Source organism: Sander vitreus, chromosome 9 (genome assembly GCF_031162955.1).
Source record: "Sander vitreus isolate 19-12246 chromosome 9, sanVit1, whole genome shotgun sequence".
Classification (NCBI taxonomy): Eukaryota; Metazoa; Chordata; class Actinopteri; order Perciformes; family Percidae; genus Sander; species Sander vitreus.
The window spans coordinates 33,510,786-33,531,624 of record NC_135863.1 but is presented as its reverse complement, the minus strand read 5'-3'; the positions used below and the strand labels follow the sequence as shown (position 1 = coordinate 33,531,624).

General features: G+C 39.7%; 1 protein-coding gene across 1 annotated transcript; it reads right to left on the bottom strand.

Moving 5' to 3' along the window:
- Positions 1–8,431: 8,431 nt before the first annotated feature.
- dpt (dermatopontin) lies at positions 8,432–15,484 on the bottom strand. Its single transcript, XM_078258225.1, has 4 exons — positions 14,590–15,484; positions 11,144–11,269; positions 10,143–10,250; positions 8,432–9,898 (listed from the first exon to the last, which is right to left on the bottom strand). The coding sequence occupies exons 1-4, from the start codon at positions 14,862–14,864 to the stop codon at positions 9,832–9,834; spliced, it is 576 nt and encodes a 191-aa protein (XP_078114351.1). The 5' UTR covers positions 14,865–15,484; the 3' UTR covers positions 8,432–9,831.
- Between the last annotated feature and the right edge of the window lie 5,355 nt (positions 15,485–20,839).

Genomic DNA, 20,839 nt, shown 5'->3' with positions numbered 1-20,839 from the left:
ATAAACTAATAAAAGTGAGATAAACGTTGGGCCATAACTCAGTGTTTTCCAGTGGTGTGATTTAACTAGAGGGGGAAAAGTCCAACATGGATGACACTGGCAATCAGCACAGTTTGCCAAGGAAACTGAGCTTTGCAGCACAGAGGCCGTGAATGAAGGCTAATGATGTAAGAGCTCACAATCATGGCTTTGTTGTCTGGCTGGCTAAGAGCAACAGACATTTTACAGGTATTTATTTACAGCGCATTGGCTGAAATACAGTCGGTGAGCTAGTTTCTCGACCAGCCTTAAAATGTCCTGTGCTCTTTGGTGGCTGGGGGAACGAAGATTGTTGAGATGCAGGGGTGGAGCCCCAAATGTTTTAAAATAACTTCAACTTTATGTTGTTTCCCCCTCAATCACTCTGATGCTGTTTACGAAATTCCAAACTCCTAACCTACCTACTATAGGCTACATTATTAAATAGTAATATTTATATATATCGTAATAGTAATTTTTTGTCCTTTTTGTCATCCTCAACATTTGTTGTGCTCTGGTTTCAGAATGATGAAGACAGTTGGAGAACAGGATGTAGGTTCTATAGGATGATTTCTTTCCTTGTTTTTTCCAAAATGAAAAAAAAGACATTTTATTCTCAAATGTGCACATAAATGGAGCATGCACCTGGACCCCCCTAGATTTGGGCTGAGCACTAAATGTTCACAACGTCTGACTCCGTCCCTGTTGAGATGAGAGAATAGTAGTTAGTTTTTAGTCAAACCACACTGTGGGTGTTCTTTTTTTTTTTCTTAAAATCTTTTTTAAAAAAAGCCAGCATTGGGCTTTTCCACCTTTATTTGACAGGACAGCTAGGTGAGAAGAGGAAGACATGCAGGAAATTGTCACAGACTGGATTTTAACCCTGGACCTCTGCGTCAAGGCATAAACCTCCAAGTAGATATGCGCCTGCTCTACCCACTGATCCAACCCAGCCACACGGTGGGAGCTTTAAGGGGAATAGACATTAGACATTGAGCCATTCAAAAAAAAAGCTTCTCATTTTGATTTACAGATTTAACTCTATTAGCTGTGTATAAGTGTATACAGTTTTGGGAAAACATTTGTCATGTCAAGTCAACGTGTGTCCTGTGAGCACTGTTTTACACCTTGTGCTGTACTTTCTATATCCTGAGAAACTCCAGGAGTGTGTCTAAACTCTGGATCACAGTTGGTTTTCACACAACTAAGAAACGAGCACGTGCTCAATGATGTGAGAAGAGCCTGTTTTGTGTAACACAAAACTGTTAGAGTCCTGCTCTTCTCTGCCTGGGCCTCTGGCCAACAGACAGATTAACACGCTGACAAGCCTCTGTACATCTTTCACACTCACAGCCCTGACCTTTCACCTGCAGGGAGGTTCAGTAAAATCACAGAATAAGGTCTGACACCTTCTAAAAACAAAGACTTTACTCTCTGTGGCACCATTTGTTTCATTGCTAGGATTCCAGGAAATGCAGCCACAAGCTCATCACAGCTAATGAGAGAGACAAAACCACCGTTGGAAATACTGTGGTGTAACACTTCCCCTTAAGAGTCTGAATGACTGGAATGCTGGCTATCCATTAAAATCTCTCCATCACAGGCCATAAACCATCTAATTTATTCTATGCTGTTTCACTACCAGGAATTCACCAGTGAAGAATCCAAGAGCAATAATGATGCTTTTGTCTGGAGGTGCGATGTGAGCAGGGAAAGTGAGAAAGCCAAAGGGAAGGCTGGGAACCAGTAGGTCACTGAGCTCACCTTACACTCATTGTTCCTACGATACCAAACTTTTTGCTCCACATACCCAGAGGGGAATAAGCGAGTAAGCTGTTGTTCTTCACCTTAAATCTCAACCAGCCTCTATAATCTGACACCGGCGTTTCGTCATCACAGGAGGAGCACGAGTTGACTGTACAAACAAAAGTGCAGAGCTCCCTCCTGAGTCCTCAATGCAAAGAATCTTTCCCAAGAGCCTATGACTGGGAATATTCCCATCAGCTTATTGTTCATGTTTATACCCACGAAAATATTGTTTATAGATTTATCGAGGGGGAATAATCATTACACAGCATTAATCACAGCTCATCAGCTGAAAAGGTTGTTTTGTGTCTGAGTGGTTCATAGAGAGGGACTAGATGTGATTGGACTAAAGTGCTTCCTGAGACTCTTGAAAGCGAGGATCTCAGATGAACATTTAAAATCACGTCCTCATTTGTGACTAAATATGAATGTATCTGCAGGAGAATAGGGCACAATCATGGCAGAGGCCTCACCCCACATGATTAACCTATGTTTGACCCATGTTTATTTTTGTCTTGAACCCTCTCATGGACAACAACCAGTATTTGCTAATCTCACACCAGCAAATATAGATCTATAGCTTCTGTACAAAGTGTACTGCACATGTTTGCCAGGTAGACTGAGGTAGGCTGCCAAGCTGTCAGCCCTGCTCAGCCCTGCTGATGAAAACCCATGTTGGTGGTCATCCTAAGGCAGCCAATAAAGTGAGACTGTGTAACTTTTGAAAGAAGAAATAGCACAATGGTCCTCTTACAAATAAAAGGTTTCATTCATGAACTCTTTCTCAATTCCATACATTCATTGGTTTTGCTTCTACAGCCTGACTTGGTCTCAGTCCCGCATTGCCAGACCTATCTCCACAGTGCTGTGGAGGAAGGTCTGGCTACACCACACAAACATTCTAGGATAGTAGGAAAAAAATGCTCTGGGTTGTTTGCATTTCTTTAAACAAATCACAATGGTCTTGGTCGGCGCTAAGCTCCAGACACAGCGATGGTGGCTCTGCAATATGGTCTCTGGAAGGAACTTGTTCTGGTGGAACATTTGCACCAAGCAAAGGAAAAGGCCACATATAACATTAAATGAAGTTTACTGTTCACATAATACAGGAAGGTGAGCTATTTAAATTAGCTGATACATGGTTAAACATAATTTGCTCTTACCAGTATATTGCCCTGTGTACTTCCTCCACAGCAATCCCGCCAATCAGTCCCAAAACGTCCCAGTTAGAGAGGAAATGACCTAAACATATTCTTTGTAAATCTTTACAATCATTCCCTGAAAGAACCAAGCAGGCCTGTCTTGTTGCACCATCTAAACGTTCTTCAAAACTTGCCATTTTCAGCGTGTAGCTCGCTAGCTTGAAGTTTGTTGTTGTTTCCCAAAGCGAAGGGATTTTGAGAACAGCAACACCAAAAGAGCAGAAGGTGAGCGACATGTCAGGCAATTATCCTGAAAATCAACTTCTGTTGATCCAGACTAGGTATTGTATGACCAGTAGCATAGAATTGCTAACGTAGGCGGAGAGTATAACTGCGACAGTTTGCTGACTTTTTGACTCTAATTCTCTAAACATTGAAATAGGTTTATCACAGGAGTAAAACATGAAGGAAACACACTGTACCTCTCCCGGAGACATTGTTGTTTCCTTCTTGAGGTCCCATCCCACTCTCAGTCAGCTCCCCAGGATGACTTTAAACCAACTGACTCAAGAGAAATGAAAGGAAATTCACTGTCCCATTATCGTGTGGTTGTTCAGCAAAACATCCATAGTCTTGCTTCAGTGTGAACAAAACCAATTAAATTGTCAGAAAAGCCAAAATCCAGGCCCTAGGGGGTTGGCTAACCAAAACAATCAAAGAAAACACATGTTCTTGTTTACCCATAGTGGTATCTAGTCATGCAGATATGGTAGTTTTCTTTTAACTTGAATTGCTTTCTACTGAAGAAATAGTCCCTATCAAAGTTCCTGAGAAGGGTCTGTGGATTATCCTGAGTAATGAAGACATTGTTTGTGAAAACAGATGTTGTTGAATTTTTCAAATGTCTATAAGCAGTATACCTCAAATTGCCATTGACCTCAATTGTATTGTGGTGGAGGCAGATATAAAAAGAAACAGATATTTTGATTGAATAGACTCTTTAAATTGCTTCCACAGGTTTGATATTCTCTATTATGTACATATATGAATTTACACCATTGATATCGTCTTAGAAAAGCTGTAGGAAAGAGTTTGTCAAACTGAGTTCTGGTGGCTTTGCCCTGCACTGCACCCCCTGTTGTCTGACATGAAAAGATGCAGCTGTTTTTGTCCTCAAGTGAGAACAGTGAGAGCAGGCAGAGGCTCCCTAAAATAAACAGGCTATCTGTGCAGCCCCAGGGCTGGGTCAGGGTCACACTCCATGGTGCTCCCTCTCTCTGCCCACATCACAAACACAGCGCCTCACTTCTTTACTGGTTGAAAACAGAGCATTTGACTTGAATTAAAACAGTATTTCAGGAAATTAAACAGCAGCTTAGTTTGAGAAATCTTCACAGTGCCTGTTATTGTCTTCTGAAAGAGTCAGTGTGCTGGAGATAAAGTTGCATTTCCTCCCGTCTCATTTCATTGACAGCTAAATGATTAAATATTAATATATATTTAATATAATAACATAAGCACTGAAGTGGATGTACAGTAACTGTCAAGAATAAATAGAAAACCTGTACAGTGTAAAATTGAATGCATAGGTTCTAATGCTGGTTTTCCAGTCAGTTTGAGTACTGTATTATTCTCTTACGCCAGGATATTTTCACTGTAAAATACCCTTCCAACAAAAGGTGTCCCTTATAAATGTTGCAGTAAGTTACTATAAAGATATTTTGATTTTAATTATAAATTTTTTTTTTATGTAATTTATTAAGTGAGTGGGTCTTTGAGGCTGTACTTTGAGCTATATGCTCACATCAGCGTGCGTACAATAACATTGCTAACATGTTTAGCAGATATAACGTTTACTAAGTTCACCATCTTAGTTTAGCATGTTTACATACTAAAATTTGCAAATTAGCAGGAAATGTCATTAGTTCTGCAGGTATTTAGCCACATATCAAAGTATAGAGAGCCAAAGTCGTGGCGTCACATCGAGGCTAAACTAGCTTCTCAATATTACTTTCATCTGTCTTTCTGAACAAATGAAGCCTGTTCCTGAGGTCTACTTTACATATCAGTGGAAAATCACCAAAATCTTCATGATTTTAACAAAGCCAAATAAGGATTACTTGATGAGCATACAAAAACTACAACTGTAGTGACCCACAAGTAAGACTGAAAGAGACATTTACCAAGGGACCTTACCTTTAAGGGAGAGGTGTTAAGGGATACGAGTTCCGGGTTAACGTTGTGTGGCCGTTTTTTGATCTCACTCGCTGTACAGTGTGATATACATATTGAAGTGGACAGTAAAGCTGACTCGACACATCTCCGTCTCTTGTCTCCTCACTTATTGCACTCCACACAACGGCATTTACTCTCTAACTGGGTGGCATGATGTTGGCATATGTGTGGTTTGAGTGGAATGTCTCAAAAAAGTTTGGATGGTTTGCCATGAGATTTGGTACAAACCATAGACTGTATAAAATATGGACGTAGTCTCAGTGACCCATAATTTTCTGAGGAGCCAATATAAGCCTGAATATAATTTAAACGGGTGAGAAAAACATTCAACCCTCCCACAGTTGTAATGAAGGGGGAACTTAGCTATAGAGAACAAAAACAATTTTTATGCCAGGCTGTAAAATTCTGCTGTAAAGTGGGGTATTTTAACATAAGGGTCTATGGGGATTGACTCTCTTTTGGAGCCAGCCAAAAGTGACCACTCGATGAACTGCAGTTTTGGCACTTCCGCATTGGCTTCATTTTTCAACACCACAGGTTGCCACTTGAAACAAACATTCATCTTCTCCTCAAGATGTATTGTAAAAACTTTGGTGATCCCTTCGCTCTCTAACTAGCACCATCATTAGGTAAAACGTTTAATTTGTCTAATAAGGTTTGGTCGTTATTCAGGACAATAAGTATGCATTAGGATCTATTTAAATGTCAAATAGTCCAGGCATATATCTCATGTTCAAAACAGTAGCTAGCAGGTTTCCAAGTCAAATCCCTTTTTTCTCTAGGGCTTCATTGCAATAAATGTATACTTAGCTCTTAATTATATGGCAACTAACCACAGATTCCAAAAGTGATTGCAGTAAGGTTTGTGACTCCTCCTATGAACTCTAATTACAGCCAGTGTGAATATTGTTTTGAAAGGATTATTTTTCATCCAGCTGTAATGAAATATGTTGGAAGAAGAAGAGGATAGAGCGGGACAATATATCCCCCGTGTTTTCCAGCTCAGGAAGGAGGCTTCCACCACAGGGACAATGGGTCTCTGAGGGCAGGAGGCCTCCACAGGCGTGTGGCCCGCCATCATCCACTGGCTCAGGGGACAGCTGTGTCACGCTGTGCTGTTTGGCCCTGTGCCCCAGGACAGCAGTTGCCATAAACAAACAGTGCTGAAAGCTACTGGCCCAGTCCCCAGCTCTTTTCAAGACGGTGCAGCGAGCCGACTGACCTTCGCCCAGCTCACTCCATTAAGTTGGAATAGAGTTTAACAGCACTTTGAAGACTTCAGCTGAAACGCTGCTTGTCCCGTACCAAACGAGAAACGAAATGAGAAAGAGGACAAATTGGCTGCTAGGCACTTGATTTTTCCATATTTGCTCTATTACCTTTATTTCGTGATGTACTAGGGGGAAAAACACATTTCATACTTGGCGAGTTCACAGGAACAGCATTTGACCCTCAAGCTGTTCAATGAAGTCGGAAACTTGGAGGAAATGTATGCTCTCAACTGTACAATCCCAACTCAAGGTCCAGTTACTCGCTTTTTCTGGAACCTTCAACCACAAAACGAGCTTCATCAGTGAATGGAGTTTGTCCAGTTGTCATGAAGAAAGATCTGTTGACTTTCAAGCTCAACAGCTGTTCTGATTTCGTCCATATCACTTTTAGAACTTTTCGTCTATAATGGCTCAAAAATGAAGCATGAAAGTTCATACTATATGATATGGTTGAGAATAAAAGCAGACCTTGAGTTGGAATTGTTTTTCCAAACTACTATTTCCAAAGTCTAAAAAGGAATGTTTATGCCCGAGGGTAAACATGCTTTTTCATACATTCGTAGTACATACAAGTTCTTTAAACAAATTGTTAAAGCGCCCATATTATGCTCATTTTCAGGTTCATAATTGTATTTTAAGGTTGTACCAGAATAGGTTTACATGGTTTAATTTTCAAAAAACCTTATTTTTGTTGTACTGCACCGCTCTCTCTCACTGCTGCAGATCCTCTTTTCAGCTGGTCTCTGTTTTAGCTACAGAGTGAGACCTCTTTTCTTCTTCTTCTTCTTCTGTACTATCTTTGATTGCACATGCTCAGTAGCTCAGACGTAGATCATGTCAGCTAGCTAGCTCCATAGACAGTAAAAGAAAGGCTGTTTCTCCACCTTCAGTCAGTTACAAGGCAGGATTAGCTGGGAGACTTCTTCTAAATGAGGGTGCACATGTAAGTAGTTCTTTAGTAGATTATGGTGAACTTGTGTGTGTTGTAGCAGTGCTTTGCTATTGAGAATGAGGTAGCATGCTAGCGTTAGCATTAGCGTTAGCATGCAAACGCTAATGCTACGAGCTAATGGTTGCGGTTAGCCAGCTCGTTTTGGCTTGTGACGTCACAAGCCGTGCCGATTTTGAACAGCTCACCCGGAGACTGAAGGTAGGACACATTCAGAAACCGTATCTCACTCAGAACAGCATGGAGGGATTTTTTTCAAAGTTTGTATGCGTGTGGAAGCACCAGAGACACAAAAGAACACCCCAAATCCCAGAAAAAGGTTTTTTTTTCATAATATGGGCACTTTAAACATTTTGGGAAATATGCTAATATGCTTTCTTGCCAACAGTTAAGAATAAACAACGGAAAGCAATGTGTTGAAATCAAAGAATCATTTGAACAAAAATGTGATGCCCTGAACGAAAGTATGAATAATGATTAATAGATATTATGACACTGCCCAGAAATAAGAAAAATTTGGAAAGGAGTCCAAAATATGTTACGTTTAATATTAATTCCCAGAAGTGTGTTTTTTGGGAGCCAAAGTGGACAGACTGAAGTCTGCGGCAACAGAACGCATGATACAACAACAACAATGACATTCCTGTCTGTGAAAAGGATTATTCAAGTGAATTGGAAAGAAAAGGAAATCAAATTGTTTTTGTTTGCATCACTGGCTAAAGGACTTTATAGAACTGGTAATGATGGAACATGCAGCCTCAGCTTTACAGGGGTTTTAATGGCTTAGATGGACTATGGACACTCATAATAGGCCTAAATAAGAGACATTTAGTTTAAGAGTGTGTTCTGACTGTTGAAGCTGAACGTTTGGTGATGCAGTGATTTCCTATAGGCCTATATGTATTTATATCCCTATATTCTTGTGTTTGGGTTGTTTGTATTTTTATCCTTTTCTTCTTTTTTGTAATAAAAATGTAAAAAAAAAAAAAAAGATACAACCTGTTCATTAGTTAACTTTAGAAGTGCTTTTATTTTGTTACCTTGAGTCTTTATTCTAAGATGAACTAAGTGGCTGCTGGCTGTATATAACAGACAGATATAAGAGTAGTTTTGATTGTCTCTTCTAACTCTCCGTAGCAGAATTTCAACTTTCCCAAAATGTCAAACTATTCCTTTGAAAATCTTCAATAATAACTTCAAATTGCTTGAGATACATTTGTTTATCATTTTTCCTCCACTGCACCCACCATTCCACAAACTACCATGTGAATAAAAAACTGATTTACTGTTGATATGTGAGGCTGTAAGCCTTCCAAAAACACAGAGGATGTAGTCAGTCATGACGATATCAACAGCTCATTTGGGCTTAACTTGGCTGAAGGCAAACTCAACACGGCTTTATATTGCCATAACATGCTGTTGGAAGGGTCTGACATTAGGGATTACCAGCTAAATGATCCTTTCTCCCACAACCTTTTCCCTCGACAAGTTTAGCCTATTGTTTTTCAGATTTAAAGATTTAAATTCATATTCTTGAATTTCATTTCAAACATCATATACTCTGTTATTTGATCTTTTTTTCCATCATGTTGAATGGATGAACACATCAGATACACACCAAATAAATGACTTTACAAAGTCATAAACAAAAGAAAGATGGTTTTAAGCCCATTTCCAAACATTATTACATGAGTTCCAGTACAATATACTGTATGGCTGTAATTGCCAAACTGAACAAGACACTTTAATTAAGGAGGGATGCAATTGAAAGCAAGTGGGACACTCTTCATTGCATGCAAAGCTCATGTTGCCAGTGATTCTGAAAGAAGCATCTCATGCACAATTGTTCCAAGTGTTACCTCCAAGACAATATCCTAATCATTCACACCCTGTAGCTCACGGAATACTTTTATAACTGTGAAAATGGTCCAAATAAAAACACTTTGTTTGGCCATTGCTGTTAGTGACCTCAACTAAGAGCTCTTGGAGCAGAGCCTGATGCAGTGTTTTCTACCACCATAACTACAGCATCACATAATTGCCTTTGTTGGTGGAAAAACACTTTCACATGCTGCCAAATGACTTCCAGTTCCTCCGGTCTCTGAATTAAAACCCTTTCCAAAGCTTTCTAAAGTATCTGCTCGAGCCCAAATCCCCTTTAGACCCTCTGTGTTTATGTTTATTATGACATTTATCTTTATATGAGCAGTCATTTTTGCATGCTAAACTAAAAAACAGTGATTATACAGGCATACATCACATGCCTGTGGTTCATTCATTCAATAAAAGTAAATACATGAATGAAAACATGAATCATATCAGTTATGTATAATGTCAGTACTATGTTTTTGTTTAAATGTAAGAGTAAATATGGTTTTCGTTAAAAAAAATCAAAATGTTGATTACAAGTCTATAAATTTTCAAATTCACAGTCAAAGTCTGTCATTCTGCACAGGATGTACTTCCACTGCCGATCTCTGAAACAGAGTACAAGACAAAATCATGTCAGTTCAAGGATCACAAATGATCAAACAAAAATATTTCTTCAGTTTTTGTTTGGTCTGCCAATAAATACTGGTCCCATAGGTTGTACTACGGAGATCCTTTCTTACAACGCAGCCATGAGAGGATTTCAACAATTCTGTATATTTGTAGATTCTAGATCCAGACTGCTGCTTCATGGGATCAGAAGTTATTAGAAAACAGATGTTGTGAGCAAACCTTAGCACTCCACTAAAGGTGGTCTGGGCACCACGGATGAAGTAGCCATAAGAAGGGATCACCATTTCCGCCTCTTCTTTGAAGTGTTCAGGACTGTCATTGGTCTTCCTGCGGAAATGTTTTGGCGAGTTAAACCTTAAACCTTATAAACCTTTGTAACCCTTTAAAAGGATAACTTGACATTTTTGGAAATATGATTATTCACTTTCTTGCTGAGATTTAGATGAGAAGATCGATTCCACTGTCAAGTCTGTACAGTAAGCTACAGCCAAGAGACAGTTAGCTTAGCACAAATTTGCATGGACAAACAGCTAGCCTGGCTTGGTCCAAAGGGAGAACAATAAACTCACTTATCAACATGTTATATCTTGTTTGTTTACTCCTTATGAATATTGAAGTGTATTTTTTAAGTGTGGTTATGTGCGGGATGATTTCTTAGCAAGGAGCAGTGACTTCCTGGAGTCTCCGCTAGCAAACTCAAGGCTAAGAAATAGTGTGGCACATAACCTCTGTAAAACTCAATTTAAACTTCCGTTTGTGTACGAGCTAAACGTGTATCTATTTTGTTTAGTTGTGTGTGTGCTGTGAGCTGCTGGTATGCAGATTTTGTTAACTTTGGACAGAACCAGGGTAGCTATTAACCCCCTTTCAAGTCTTTTACAAGCTAAGCTAACCAGTGTTGCCAACTCTTTTCCAATGAAAGTAGCTAGCACGAGCTCCAAAAATGGCTAAAAGCCACCATATGATGTCATACGCTCATTTGTATATTGGTGACCTCATCATGTATCATTTGCAAAAAACGTAGTGGTTGTGAAAGCTGTTGAAGTCGCTAAATCTAACGAGAAAGTCGCCAAGCATCCATCCTTCATGTTTAACAAACAGATACAGTATGGAAGTGGTATCAATCTTCCTATCTACTGTAACTCTTGAGAAAAAAAGGGAATAAGCATATTTCCCAAAATGTCAAACTACTACTTGAACATAGCCCTCTGAGAACGTACATGCAGGAGTAGGGACAGCGGCGTTTGTAATAGCAGCAGTAGAACTGCCATTCCCGGTCAAGAACAGATTCAAAGTACTTGCTTTGTACGCCTGCTACCAGGCCGTTGCGAGTGCATGTTGAAGTCCTGAAAAGACAAATGAGAGTTTAGGACACAGGAAAAGATCTAAAATAACACCCCATCCTCTCCTGTTATCCCCAAGCCATTCTTTTCCCTGCTTTCAAACAAAGGTAATTGGATTTCTTGAAAATAATTTCAGACAAAGAAAAAATGCATCTATATTGTTATGAAGTATAAATACTGGTTTGTTGACATTGCAATTTTTATGGCCCATACACTTTGCTTTCACCACAACACACATTTGTGTGACATTTGTCATGGTAACATGGGCACAGCCATCAGCCATTTAGCCAGTGGGGGTAGTTTTCCTGCAGGGTAATGTCCTAACTGGTGTAATTCAAACAGACAGCTATGTTTAAGAGAGGCAGGAGGCGTGGCAGGGATAGAGTTCACAGTATTGTAGTCTTTAAATCAAGGGGCTGGGTGCAGTCGCGCTTAACTTGAAATCAATCTGAAGAACACAAAAACAATGCTCTTCAGCCTAGAACAAGTAATCTGAAGCAGATATAGTCAGCGATTTGTTTACTTGTGTGATTCAAGCTGCTGTTTACATGGTACTGCCAGGCTACAATTATCCCTCCAAACTGGTTTATTAAAGTTTGATCCAAGTCCTTTAATTAGATCAACCTTTCTTTGCAGTTAGTTCAACGTTTGTGGAACATGTTAATGTAAGATTTTGGCATAATTGTTGAATTACTTTCTAGTTTTGGTGAATAACATGTTGCAAAACCCAGGAAAATGCTGTAACATGTGGTCCATAAAGTACAATGTGATGTCTCTGAAGCGCCATTGGACATTGGCCTGTTGGAGGAATCTTGTTAAGATTCCTCCAAGGAGGAAGTCATGTTCCCAGGAACTGTCAGTGTTGCTGGCCAGGGAGGACCAGGAGGACCTCTGAATGAGAGAACAGTGGACAGTATTCAACTTTTATGAAAGTAACAAAAAGAACGGAACGTTTTTAAGCATTCTATTATATGGAGAATTATATTAAACTTAACTATCTTTTGTTAATGTGTATTACTTAGTTTTATGTTTGCATACATGGAGAAATATATTAGTAGTAGGCTAGTCAAGCAGTTTAGAATCAGTGGGAAATATCCAGCCATGCTAACCTAGCTAACATTTTGTTATTGGTGTTATGTTGCGTTATTTTGTCAAATGTCATTCAATTTCATTATTAAACACAATTTGATCAGGTGGTCAATGTGTATTACCTATCCTCACTCTAACCGGGTATTTGCAAGCTAATGCTAGTTTTGTTGGTTAAGCTAGTTACAGTAGTCCTGGCAGTTACACAACTATACAATCGTAAAAATAGTTTGTGTGGTGTTTTTGTGTGGTACTTGGGGCTGGCTCCAAAAGCAATTCAACCCCCATGTTAAAATGCCCAACTTTACAGCAGAAATAAACATGTTTACAGCCTGGTACAAAAAAACGGTTTTAGTCTACAGATGATTTCCATGTTCATAACTGCACCCATTTAATGAATATTATGGCTTAAAGTTATACATAACTAAGGGCATGTCTGCTTTGAGTGAAAGATGGATGTCCTCACAGGTGGCTAGCATAGACTGTAGGTTTAATTCGGCCGGCCTCAGCTCCATCCACCTCTTTGCCCATTTTTGGATTAGCGTATAGCAGGCATGTAAGGCACTGCCAAGATAGCGATTGCTGGAGCCATCCAGTTTGAGCTTCATTTTTTTCTCTTCAGAAACCTATGGGTGATGTACGAGAATACATCCATATTCCATACAGTCTATAGATTTCATTCTGTAAAATAGCCGATAAATGTCCACCTACTACACACTTGGCTAAATTTAAAATGCGAAGAGCTGTTGCACCCTGGTTTTTAAATGACCAAAGACACCCTCTGGTTGCAGCTGTATCTTTCTTTATGCTCTAGATCAGTGGTTCTTAACCTTTTTGAGTCACGACCCCCCAAAATAATACAATTGGTGTTCGCGACCCCCCACTCCCTTCGACAACGAGAGAAAGAGAGCTGCAAACCGGTGTAAACAGCTGTTTCTACACACCTACACCTGCTGATTTTGAGTAATTTTTGTGAATGCTCTGCTACATGTAAACAGAATAATGCTTTGCTTTAATGACAGTTTAGTTTTAGCAGCTAGCACCTAGTCTTGTCCAATGTGCTCAAGGCTCTATGGATTTTTGATGCGTTTCTGACTTTCTCTCCCTGACCTGCCTTCAGACCCCTTTCTGTGAATGAAGCTCTGAATATAACACAGGAAATGTACCAATGTAGTCTAGTCTAGTCATGTTATTTAATTTTTTTCTCCACAACCATCTGGCGACACCCAAAAATGATCTTGCGACCCCCAGGTTGAGAATCTCTACTCTAGATGAGAACTTCCATTCCAACAACACGGGTGGTTTTGTTCATACAACAGTTTCAGCATCAAACTCCACACAGACCTTGTATTTGTTGTCTGCTAACAGTGACCTTTACCAACCTGTGTTGTTAGTCAAAGTATTCCTAGACATACAGTAAAGGCACATAACTTGTTTATTCAGGCATTTTTATCTTTGATCTGTAGGCTACGTCCTGTTGATTGGAACCTTTGGTTCTGAAATGGGCCAAAGATGTGCCTATGACGTGGCTTACACATGGATATGTCTGTGATAAATGTTCTTCTAAAATGTTTATCTGGGCCAAGATGAACAAATGTCCACAGCTGCTGTGCAGAGTGAAAAAGAAGCTGTAGAAAACTGCTCACAGAGTGTACCAAAAAACTTACTGTACACGTGTAATCTGACTCAGATGTTGATCTCCTTACAGTGCATTTTGTATTATTAATGTAGTTGTATATTATTCAGCTGCATTTATTTATATCACTGCTGATTAAGTCCCTGCTAATTAAGACATGAGTGTAATGTTTGCAATAAGCTAAACAGGAGAAAAACCTAATTAAGGACACTGGTGAGGTAATCTCTGATGAGCTATGGGAGAAAGGGCTGAACAGGATAAAAGTATGCTCTATTAATGCTAGACTTCCGCTTATTCTGTTTAAAGTCCTTCTGTTTCTGCCACCTGTGATAAATGTAAGTCAGCTGACAGAATTCTTAGGCAACTTTTTAGGTCCTGCTCTAAGCTCACAAGGTTTTGGGTTGACATTTGCACAGTGTCGTATATAACAGACAACTGGCTCCTGACTGTCTCTTGGTTATACTGGGCTGCTCCAACAACTCTCTGGCTCTTCCCTCTGCTCCGCTCACTCACACACAGTTCATCTGAGTGAATTCGCAGTCCAACTAACATGGTATTTAAACTTCCAATACACTCAAACAATCACTGACAGATGACCCACCACTCCATCCCAGCACGGTTGATGTCGTCCCACCAGCAGTCACTGGGTTCCCCAAGACCCTCAGGCGTGGGCTGGCACTCAAACGTCCACAGGCGGTCTGAGCCGTCTGTCTCGCTGAAGTAGCTCCTGACGGCCACGAGGACCTCTCCGTGGGTACACTGGAAGTTAAAGCTCTGACGGTAGCCATTGACCCAGCCCATGTCATGATGGTCGTGAGACTGAGCTGCAACTATGGCCAGCGAAGACAACGCCAACACCAACAGAGCAGGATTCATGTTGAAGAAATCAGTCCGTCTGCTGCGCTTCCTCGCAGCTGCCTCACTTTAAACTCCTCCAGGTCTTTTGTTATCCAGATGTTTTGTAACCAGGAGTGATGTGTAATTTTCTGCTCTTGGGACAAATCCAAAAGTGGACCTCACTTGACATTTTAAGGTAGACTCTGAGACAGAGCATTCACATAGTCTCACCGTAGATACGGGTTAACCTTAAAAGACAGCACTTTCAGATGACATGCAATTCAGATATGTGTTTACCATCTAATTACTCTGGCTGTTAACTTTGCAGTGTTTTTTTCATGGCTTTTTCAATGGAAATGGTCATTTTGGACAATAAAACTATTTTTATTTTATCATGAGCATCACATAACATTTTTTTACCAAACAGACATTATAAAAACACACATAAAATACAGTATGCATCATCTATTGAAATGCTAAACAATTTTGACAAAATTTAAAATGTGATATGTGGTGGGGTTGGTTATTCCATTCCCATTAACTGATTAATGAATAAACAGTCATAAGTAACATGGATTAGCTATGGCTAACAACAAAAAGGCCTTTATGCCTAATGAAAACAAATAAAATACTGTATAAACTTCTGATAAAGCATAAATCTCACCTTTGCGTTGCTTGTCCAAGTAAGTTTTCTTGTGCAGTAGTCTCGCATAGCCAGACCTATCTCCACAGCACTGTGGAGATAGGTCTGGCTACACCACACATACATTCTGGGATAGGACAAAAAAACTATCTGGGTTGTTTGCATGAATTTAAACCACTCTCAATTGTCTTGGGAGGCGGTAAGCTACAGACGCAGTGACAGTGGCTCTGCAAAATGGTCTCGGGAAGAGAAACCTTTATGGAACATTTGCACATTTGAGTTTGAGAACGGCAACACACTGAGAGCGGAAGATGAGGGAGCATCCGGCACAAAATTACAATAATAAAAACTTCTCATACCCTCGTACCAAAACTTATGCACACCAATTTGTATGATATCCTACGAAATTACAGCGATAGCCGGTTGGTCATGTGACAACCGGTCACATGACAATTAAGTTTAGCAGTCTTTACAGTTCAATTTAGCAGAGAAAAAGTTACTGTAAGCCAGGAAAAAGGCACCGTGAGGGTTACGGTTAAGTTTAGCTGACAAAAAGTGACTGTCCTGCGGCTAGGGTTAGGGTAAGTGGGTTAGGGGTTAGGGTTAGTGGGTTAGGCACCAAAACGACTACTTGTCGTCAGATTGTGGTTTGGGTTTAAACACCAGTCCCCTTAAGTAGTACTCCCGGGACACAAACACTTGTTTCCTGAGTGAAAGTGTTGTGTTTTCCCCTTAACTTCTTCCTGAACACAAACTCCGCTCCTCTGCTTAAGTGCCCTATGTTTTAGGACCTACCCATTGACCCCGACCTCCTCCCTACACGGATCTTCACGCTCTTATACAGCAGCAGTCAGTGTGGTGCATACAGCAATAAATATGTGGAATACAAATTACAGTGCATTACTTTTTGGAGCGTTATGTACAAATGGTTCATGCATCAGGACAACATTAGCTCCACACTAAGGTAATTGAACAAAAGGGTCAGAAAGGCCATGCCACTGTGCTTTTACAAATACCAGAAGAAGACCATCCATTACAAACAATCATTAATGTGGCTTGTAAATAAAGCTGTTCTGCACAGATACAGATCTCTAAATGCTTACATGACCCGTACATTCAGTAGAAACCATACACGAATGGATCAGTGCAGACTCACTCATCCATTTTCCTTACTATATCACAAGAAAACAGCTTTAAGATTTCCCACAGCTTCTCCTGTTCCTGTGAAACAGTGCCGCTGTAAAAGCTGACTGGCAGACAAAGAAGGCTCTGTTAGAAAATGAGCTCATATTATTTATGGAGTGTGGTTTTAAAATAGTTTTTTTCTACTAGATGTGACCATATTATGTTCCGGGACATATGTCAGAAGAGTTCAGTGGAGCATAATAATGAAATTTAGATCATTTGTTTAGGAAGTGTGCTTCCCACACCACACTAAGACACACATTACTACATTAGCAGTGTTGATATGTCACTTTTTGCATTACATGTTTGCATTACAAAATCCTCTGCCAACGACGAACACAGCTGTTGGCATCAATGGATTTCAATGGATAAGTTATAAAAATATAATTGAAGATTCAAAGGTTTTATTTGTCACATTCTTGTGTTCTCTCAGTGACATTCTGCATACTCTTAAGCCTATGCTAAAAGGCGAGTGTGCAATGAAGAATGAATAATACGAATTGGAATAAATATATAAAGACAGGTAATATAAGTATTAAAATGCTTATTTAATTATAATTAAAAGTGTAGATTTGTAAGTTTTTCAGTATGTAATGTGTAATCTGAACATACAGATGTCAGCAAGTTTTACAATAAAAAATGTTCTTCTGGAACATCTATATTTATGGTCCTTCACATAAAATACTGTTTTTAGATCTAAGACTCCAAGATAACATTTACTTTCAAATAAAGCAGAACATTTGCTAAATCACACTAGGAAGTATCTCTTTTATCTTCTCTGATCCATGCTAATTAAATCTATAATCAGTCATGTGAATTTAGTTTAAAGGTTGGACAAAACTGAGTGGTGTCCTGCAAGTGTTGCCATAGAGCCAGGACTGTGTGAAAGCTGGAAATGAAAAGCAGATGAGCACTGTAGCTGCCAAATATTTATCTTACTGTCTGTATGTATGTTACTGGTTACTGTCATTTTTAAAAACCAACTCATCACTGGAGTGTAATCAAATAATTGAAACTTTTCCGTTTACATGGGACTTGCATTCATACTGGTTCACTATAATAATTCCAAAATAATTACTAACATTTGTATTAGTTGTCAGTGATTCAAAGGATTTTTTTTTTCTGAATTCCTATTCAGATCTTGGTCGATTGTCTTGAAAGATATTGTGTGGACTGGCCTTTAGTCAGATGCCTGGCTGCCTCCACTGTGTGATCTTTGGCACAGTGCAGTCTGTATGTCACAGTCAGATTAAAGTATGAATGGAGCCCTACATTCTCCAAGTGCCAACAGTACTGCTCTAAATAGAGCATTTTAAATAGACAATAGCTTCTATAAATACCTCCCAGTCCTGCTCCATTTTGACTTTTGTGGAACTCCTCCTCATGCAGTGACTCGCACACTATTCCTGGAGATGTGCTGTTGTTTAATTTTAGATGCTTTGAGGGTGATCTATCACATGGGATCATGTTCTCAGGCCCACTGTGATCAAATGGATTCCTCTCCTCACTAATCAAACATTTAGGTAACTATTAGGTTGTCTTAAAGGCCGCGCTATATGCTTCTTGTGACTGTTGCTTTCTGCTGTTAAGCTGCAGATTATAGGTTTGCAATTATGTAACCAATCGTTCACCAAAGTTAGGGACGGGACCCAAAATGGGTCTCAGACCCGTTCTTAACGGGTCGCCAATCGGCAAAGAAAAATGCATAAAAATGCTATGATATGTGAAAAGAAGAAGAGTGATTTTTTGCTACGCTGGTGTGTTCAGCTCAGATGCTGTGTACGCCCCCTTTCTTTTTATTCTCGTGAACCTTGACCTGGAAACGTGTTTACTTTCTGGCAGTGTTGTGACCAAGTCATTTTTGCCAAGTAAGGGCGTTTTCACACCTGTAGTTTGTTTGCTGTGGTCTGAATCAGTTGATGAGTCACCGAGACTTCGCTCTGCTCTGCCGGCGTCTGTCTCCAACTTTAGCGGCAGCTGGTTTGACCACGGAGATACGAGTGATGGACGGCGAGCCTGACTGCTGTCTATTTCTGTGAGAGAAACACTGCAAGCTGCTACAGTTTGCTGCTCTGCTGCATCGCAGCATCAAGACCATCTCATCAAGCCGGTCTCGGTACGCTGGTTTGGTCCACTTTTGGTGCACACCCGAGTGCGGTTGCTGTGTTCTCACCTACCCAAATGAACAGCACCAGTGGGTAAACGAACTTAAGGGCGATTCAACTGAACTAAATGAGGCAGGTGTGAAAGCGCCCTAAGTCTCAAGTCATTTGGTCCAAGTCTCAAGCAAGTCTCGTCTTATTTTATTCTTTTGGTCAATTCAAGTCATGTCCAGTCCTTAGTTAAGGCAAGTTAAGTCCCAAATCAAGTCACTTTTTTTCCCTTAGATGTCATGTGTTGCAATAGCAATGAGTTTGACTGACAGCCAGGACATCCAATCATGACAATCAGATACCGGGTAGCTTTTTGAGTAGTCCAATCATGAGTCCCCATCAACTCTTTTTCCACAAAGGCAAAAACCACCTGAAGTGAGCTTAAAAACTGTTTTACACAATTGAGGAAGTTTTATCGAATTTTGCAGTTTCCATTCAGCTTTTCTCATGCACTACTTCAAAATAAATAAATAAATTCACATATAAAATATGTGAATGGAAACACGGCTAGTTTAAAAATGCTAACATGCTAACGTTTAGCAGGTAAGGTTACCGTGTTCACCATTTTACTACACAATCAGGAGTCTTAATGTCTGATGATAAATAAACTCTTCATACTGCACATTGAAACTTCCTTTGTTTCCACAAGAGAAATGTGCTACTATATTTATTATGATGGCAAATACAAAAGCAAAATCTAAGTTATTAACCAGCAGTTTTACATATTCACACTGATTTTCACTGTCATCTCTTTCCCACAGAGCTTGTCAGGGCAGCTCTGGTCTCTCAGCAACGGGACAGACTTTCATTGTCCCAGTGGTCAGAATGAGGTTTGTATATTCAAATCAGCGTGCATGAGCAGCTGCCAAGTAGATAGTGTCCCATTCAGGAATGTTTCTGCAAAGATGACATCTTGAGGCTGTCTGTACAGAAGCAGACCAACCTGCAATTCTTCCTACTGTGTAAACAGAGATTGACTAAATTCTAAAACTAACAGTGGTGAAAAAAGTATTCAGATCCTTTACTTAAATAAAAGTACTAATAACACACTGTAAACCTCTAATACTCTGTCACAAGTAAAAGTCCTGCATTGAAAATGTTACCTTAGTAAAAGTATGTAAGTATCATCAGGAAAAGTAAAGTAAAACTTTTAAAGTATTAAAAGTAAAATCCTCACATTTTAGAGACTAGAAACAATCAAAACAGTTCTGTCGATCAACTAAGTGATTAATCGGCGAATCATTTCAGCTGTAGTTGTAGGTTGTTATATTGTTGGGTAGTTTATAATAAAACATCAGATTTTATAAACTACATGTGTTTTGTGTGCAAAAATCTTAAAGCTTTAATGCGGAACTTTTTGATATTAATGATCGTCCGTTACATTCCAGCCATTGCCAAATGAGTTGCTACAAAGCTAATTAAGACTATCAGCTCCAGTGGGTGAGTTGGCTCAGTGGGTAGAGAAGGCACACATATACTGAGAGGTTTATGCCTTGACGGTCCAGGGTTCGAATCCGCCCTGTGACGATTTCCTGCATGTCTTCCCCCTTTCTCACCTAGCTGTCCTGTCCCCAAAAGCCCCAAAAATAATTAAAAAAAAGACTATCAGCTCCACACAACTCTCTCTGGATTTCTCAGTATGACTATGTTCAGAAGATTGTGGCGTCCGGCGACTTTTGCGTGCAGAAAGATAATGACCTTAGGTGGGGCTTGTATCATGTGGACGCGACAACAGTTTTGTTGTCATTACTTAGAATTCCTCATGGGGACAGCAGAAACTACGCATTATAGCTTTGTCAGATGAATGTAGTGGAGTAAAAAGTACAATATTTCTCTCTGAAATGTAGCGGAGTAGAAGTAGAAATTGGCATGAAAAGAAAAGACTCAAGTAAAATACAAGTACTTCAAATGTGTACTTAAGTACAGTACTTGAGTAAATGTGCTTGGTTACATTCCACCACTGCTAACTAACTAATTATGAAAACTGACACTCATTCTCAGTTTGGTGCGCTTCATTAATTCAGCATGAAACT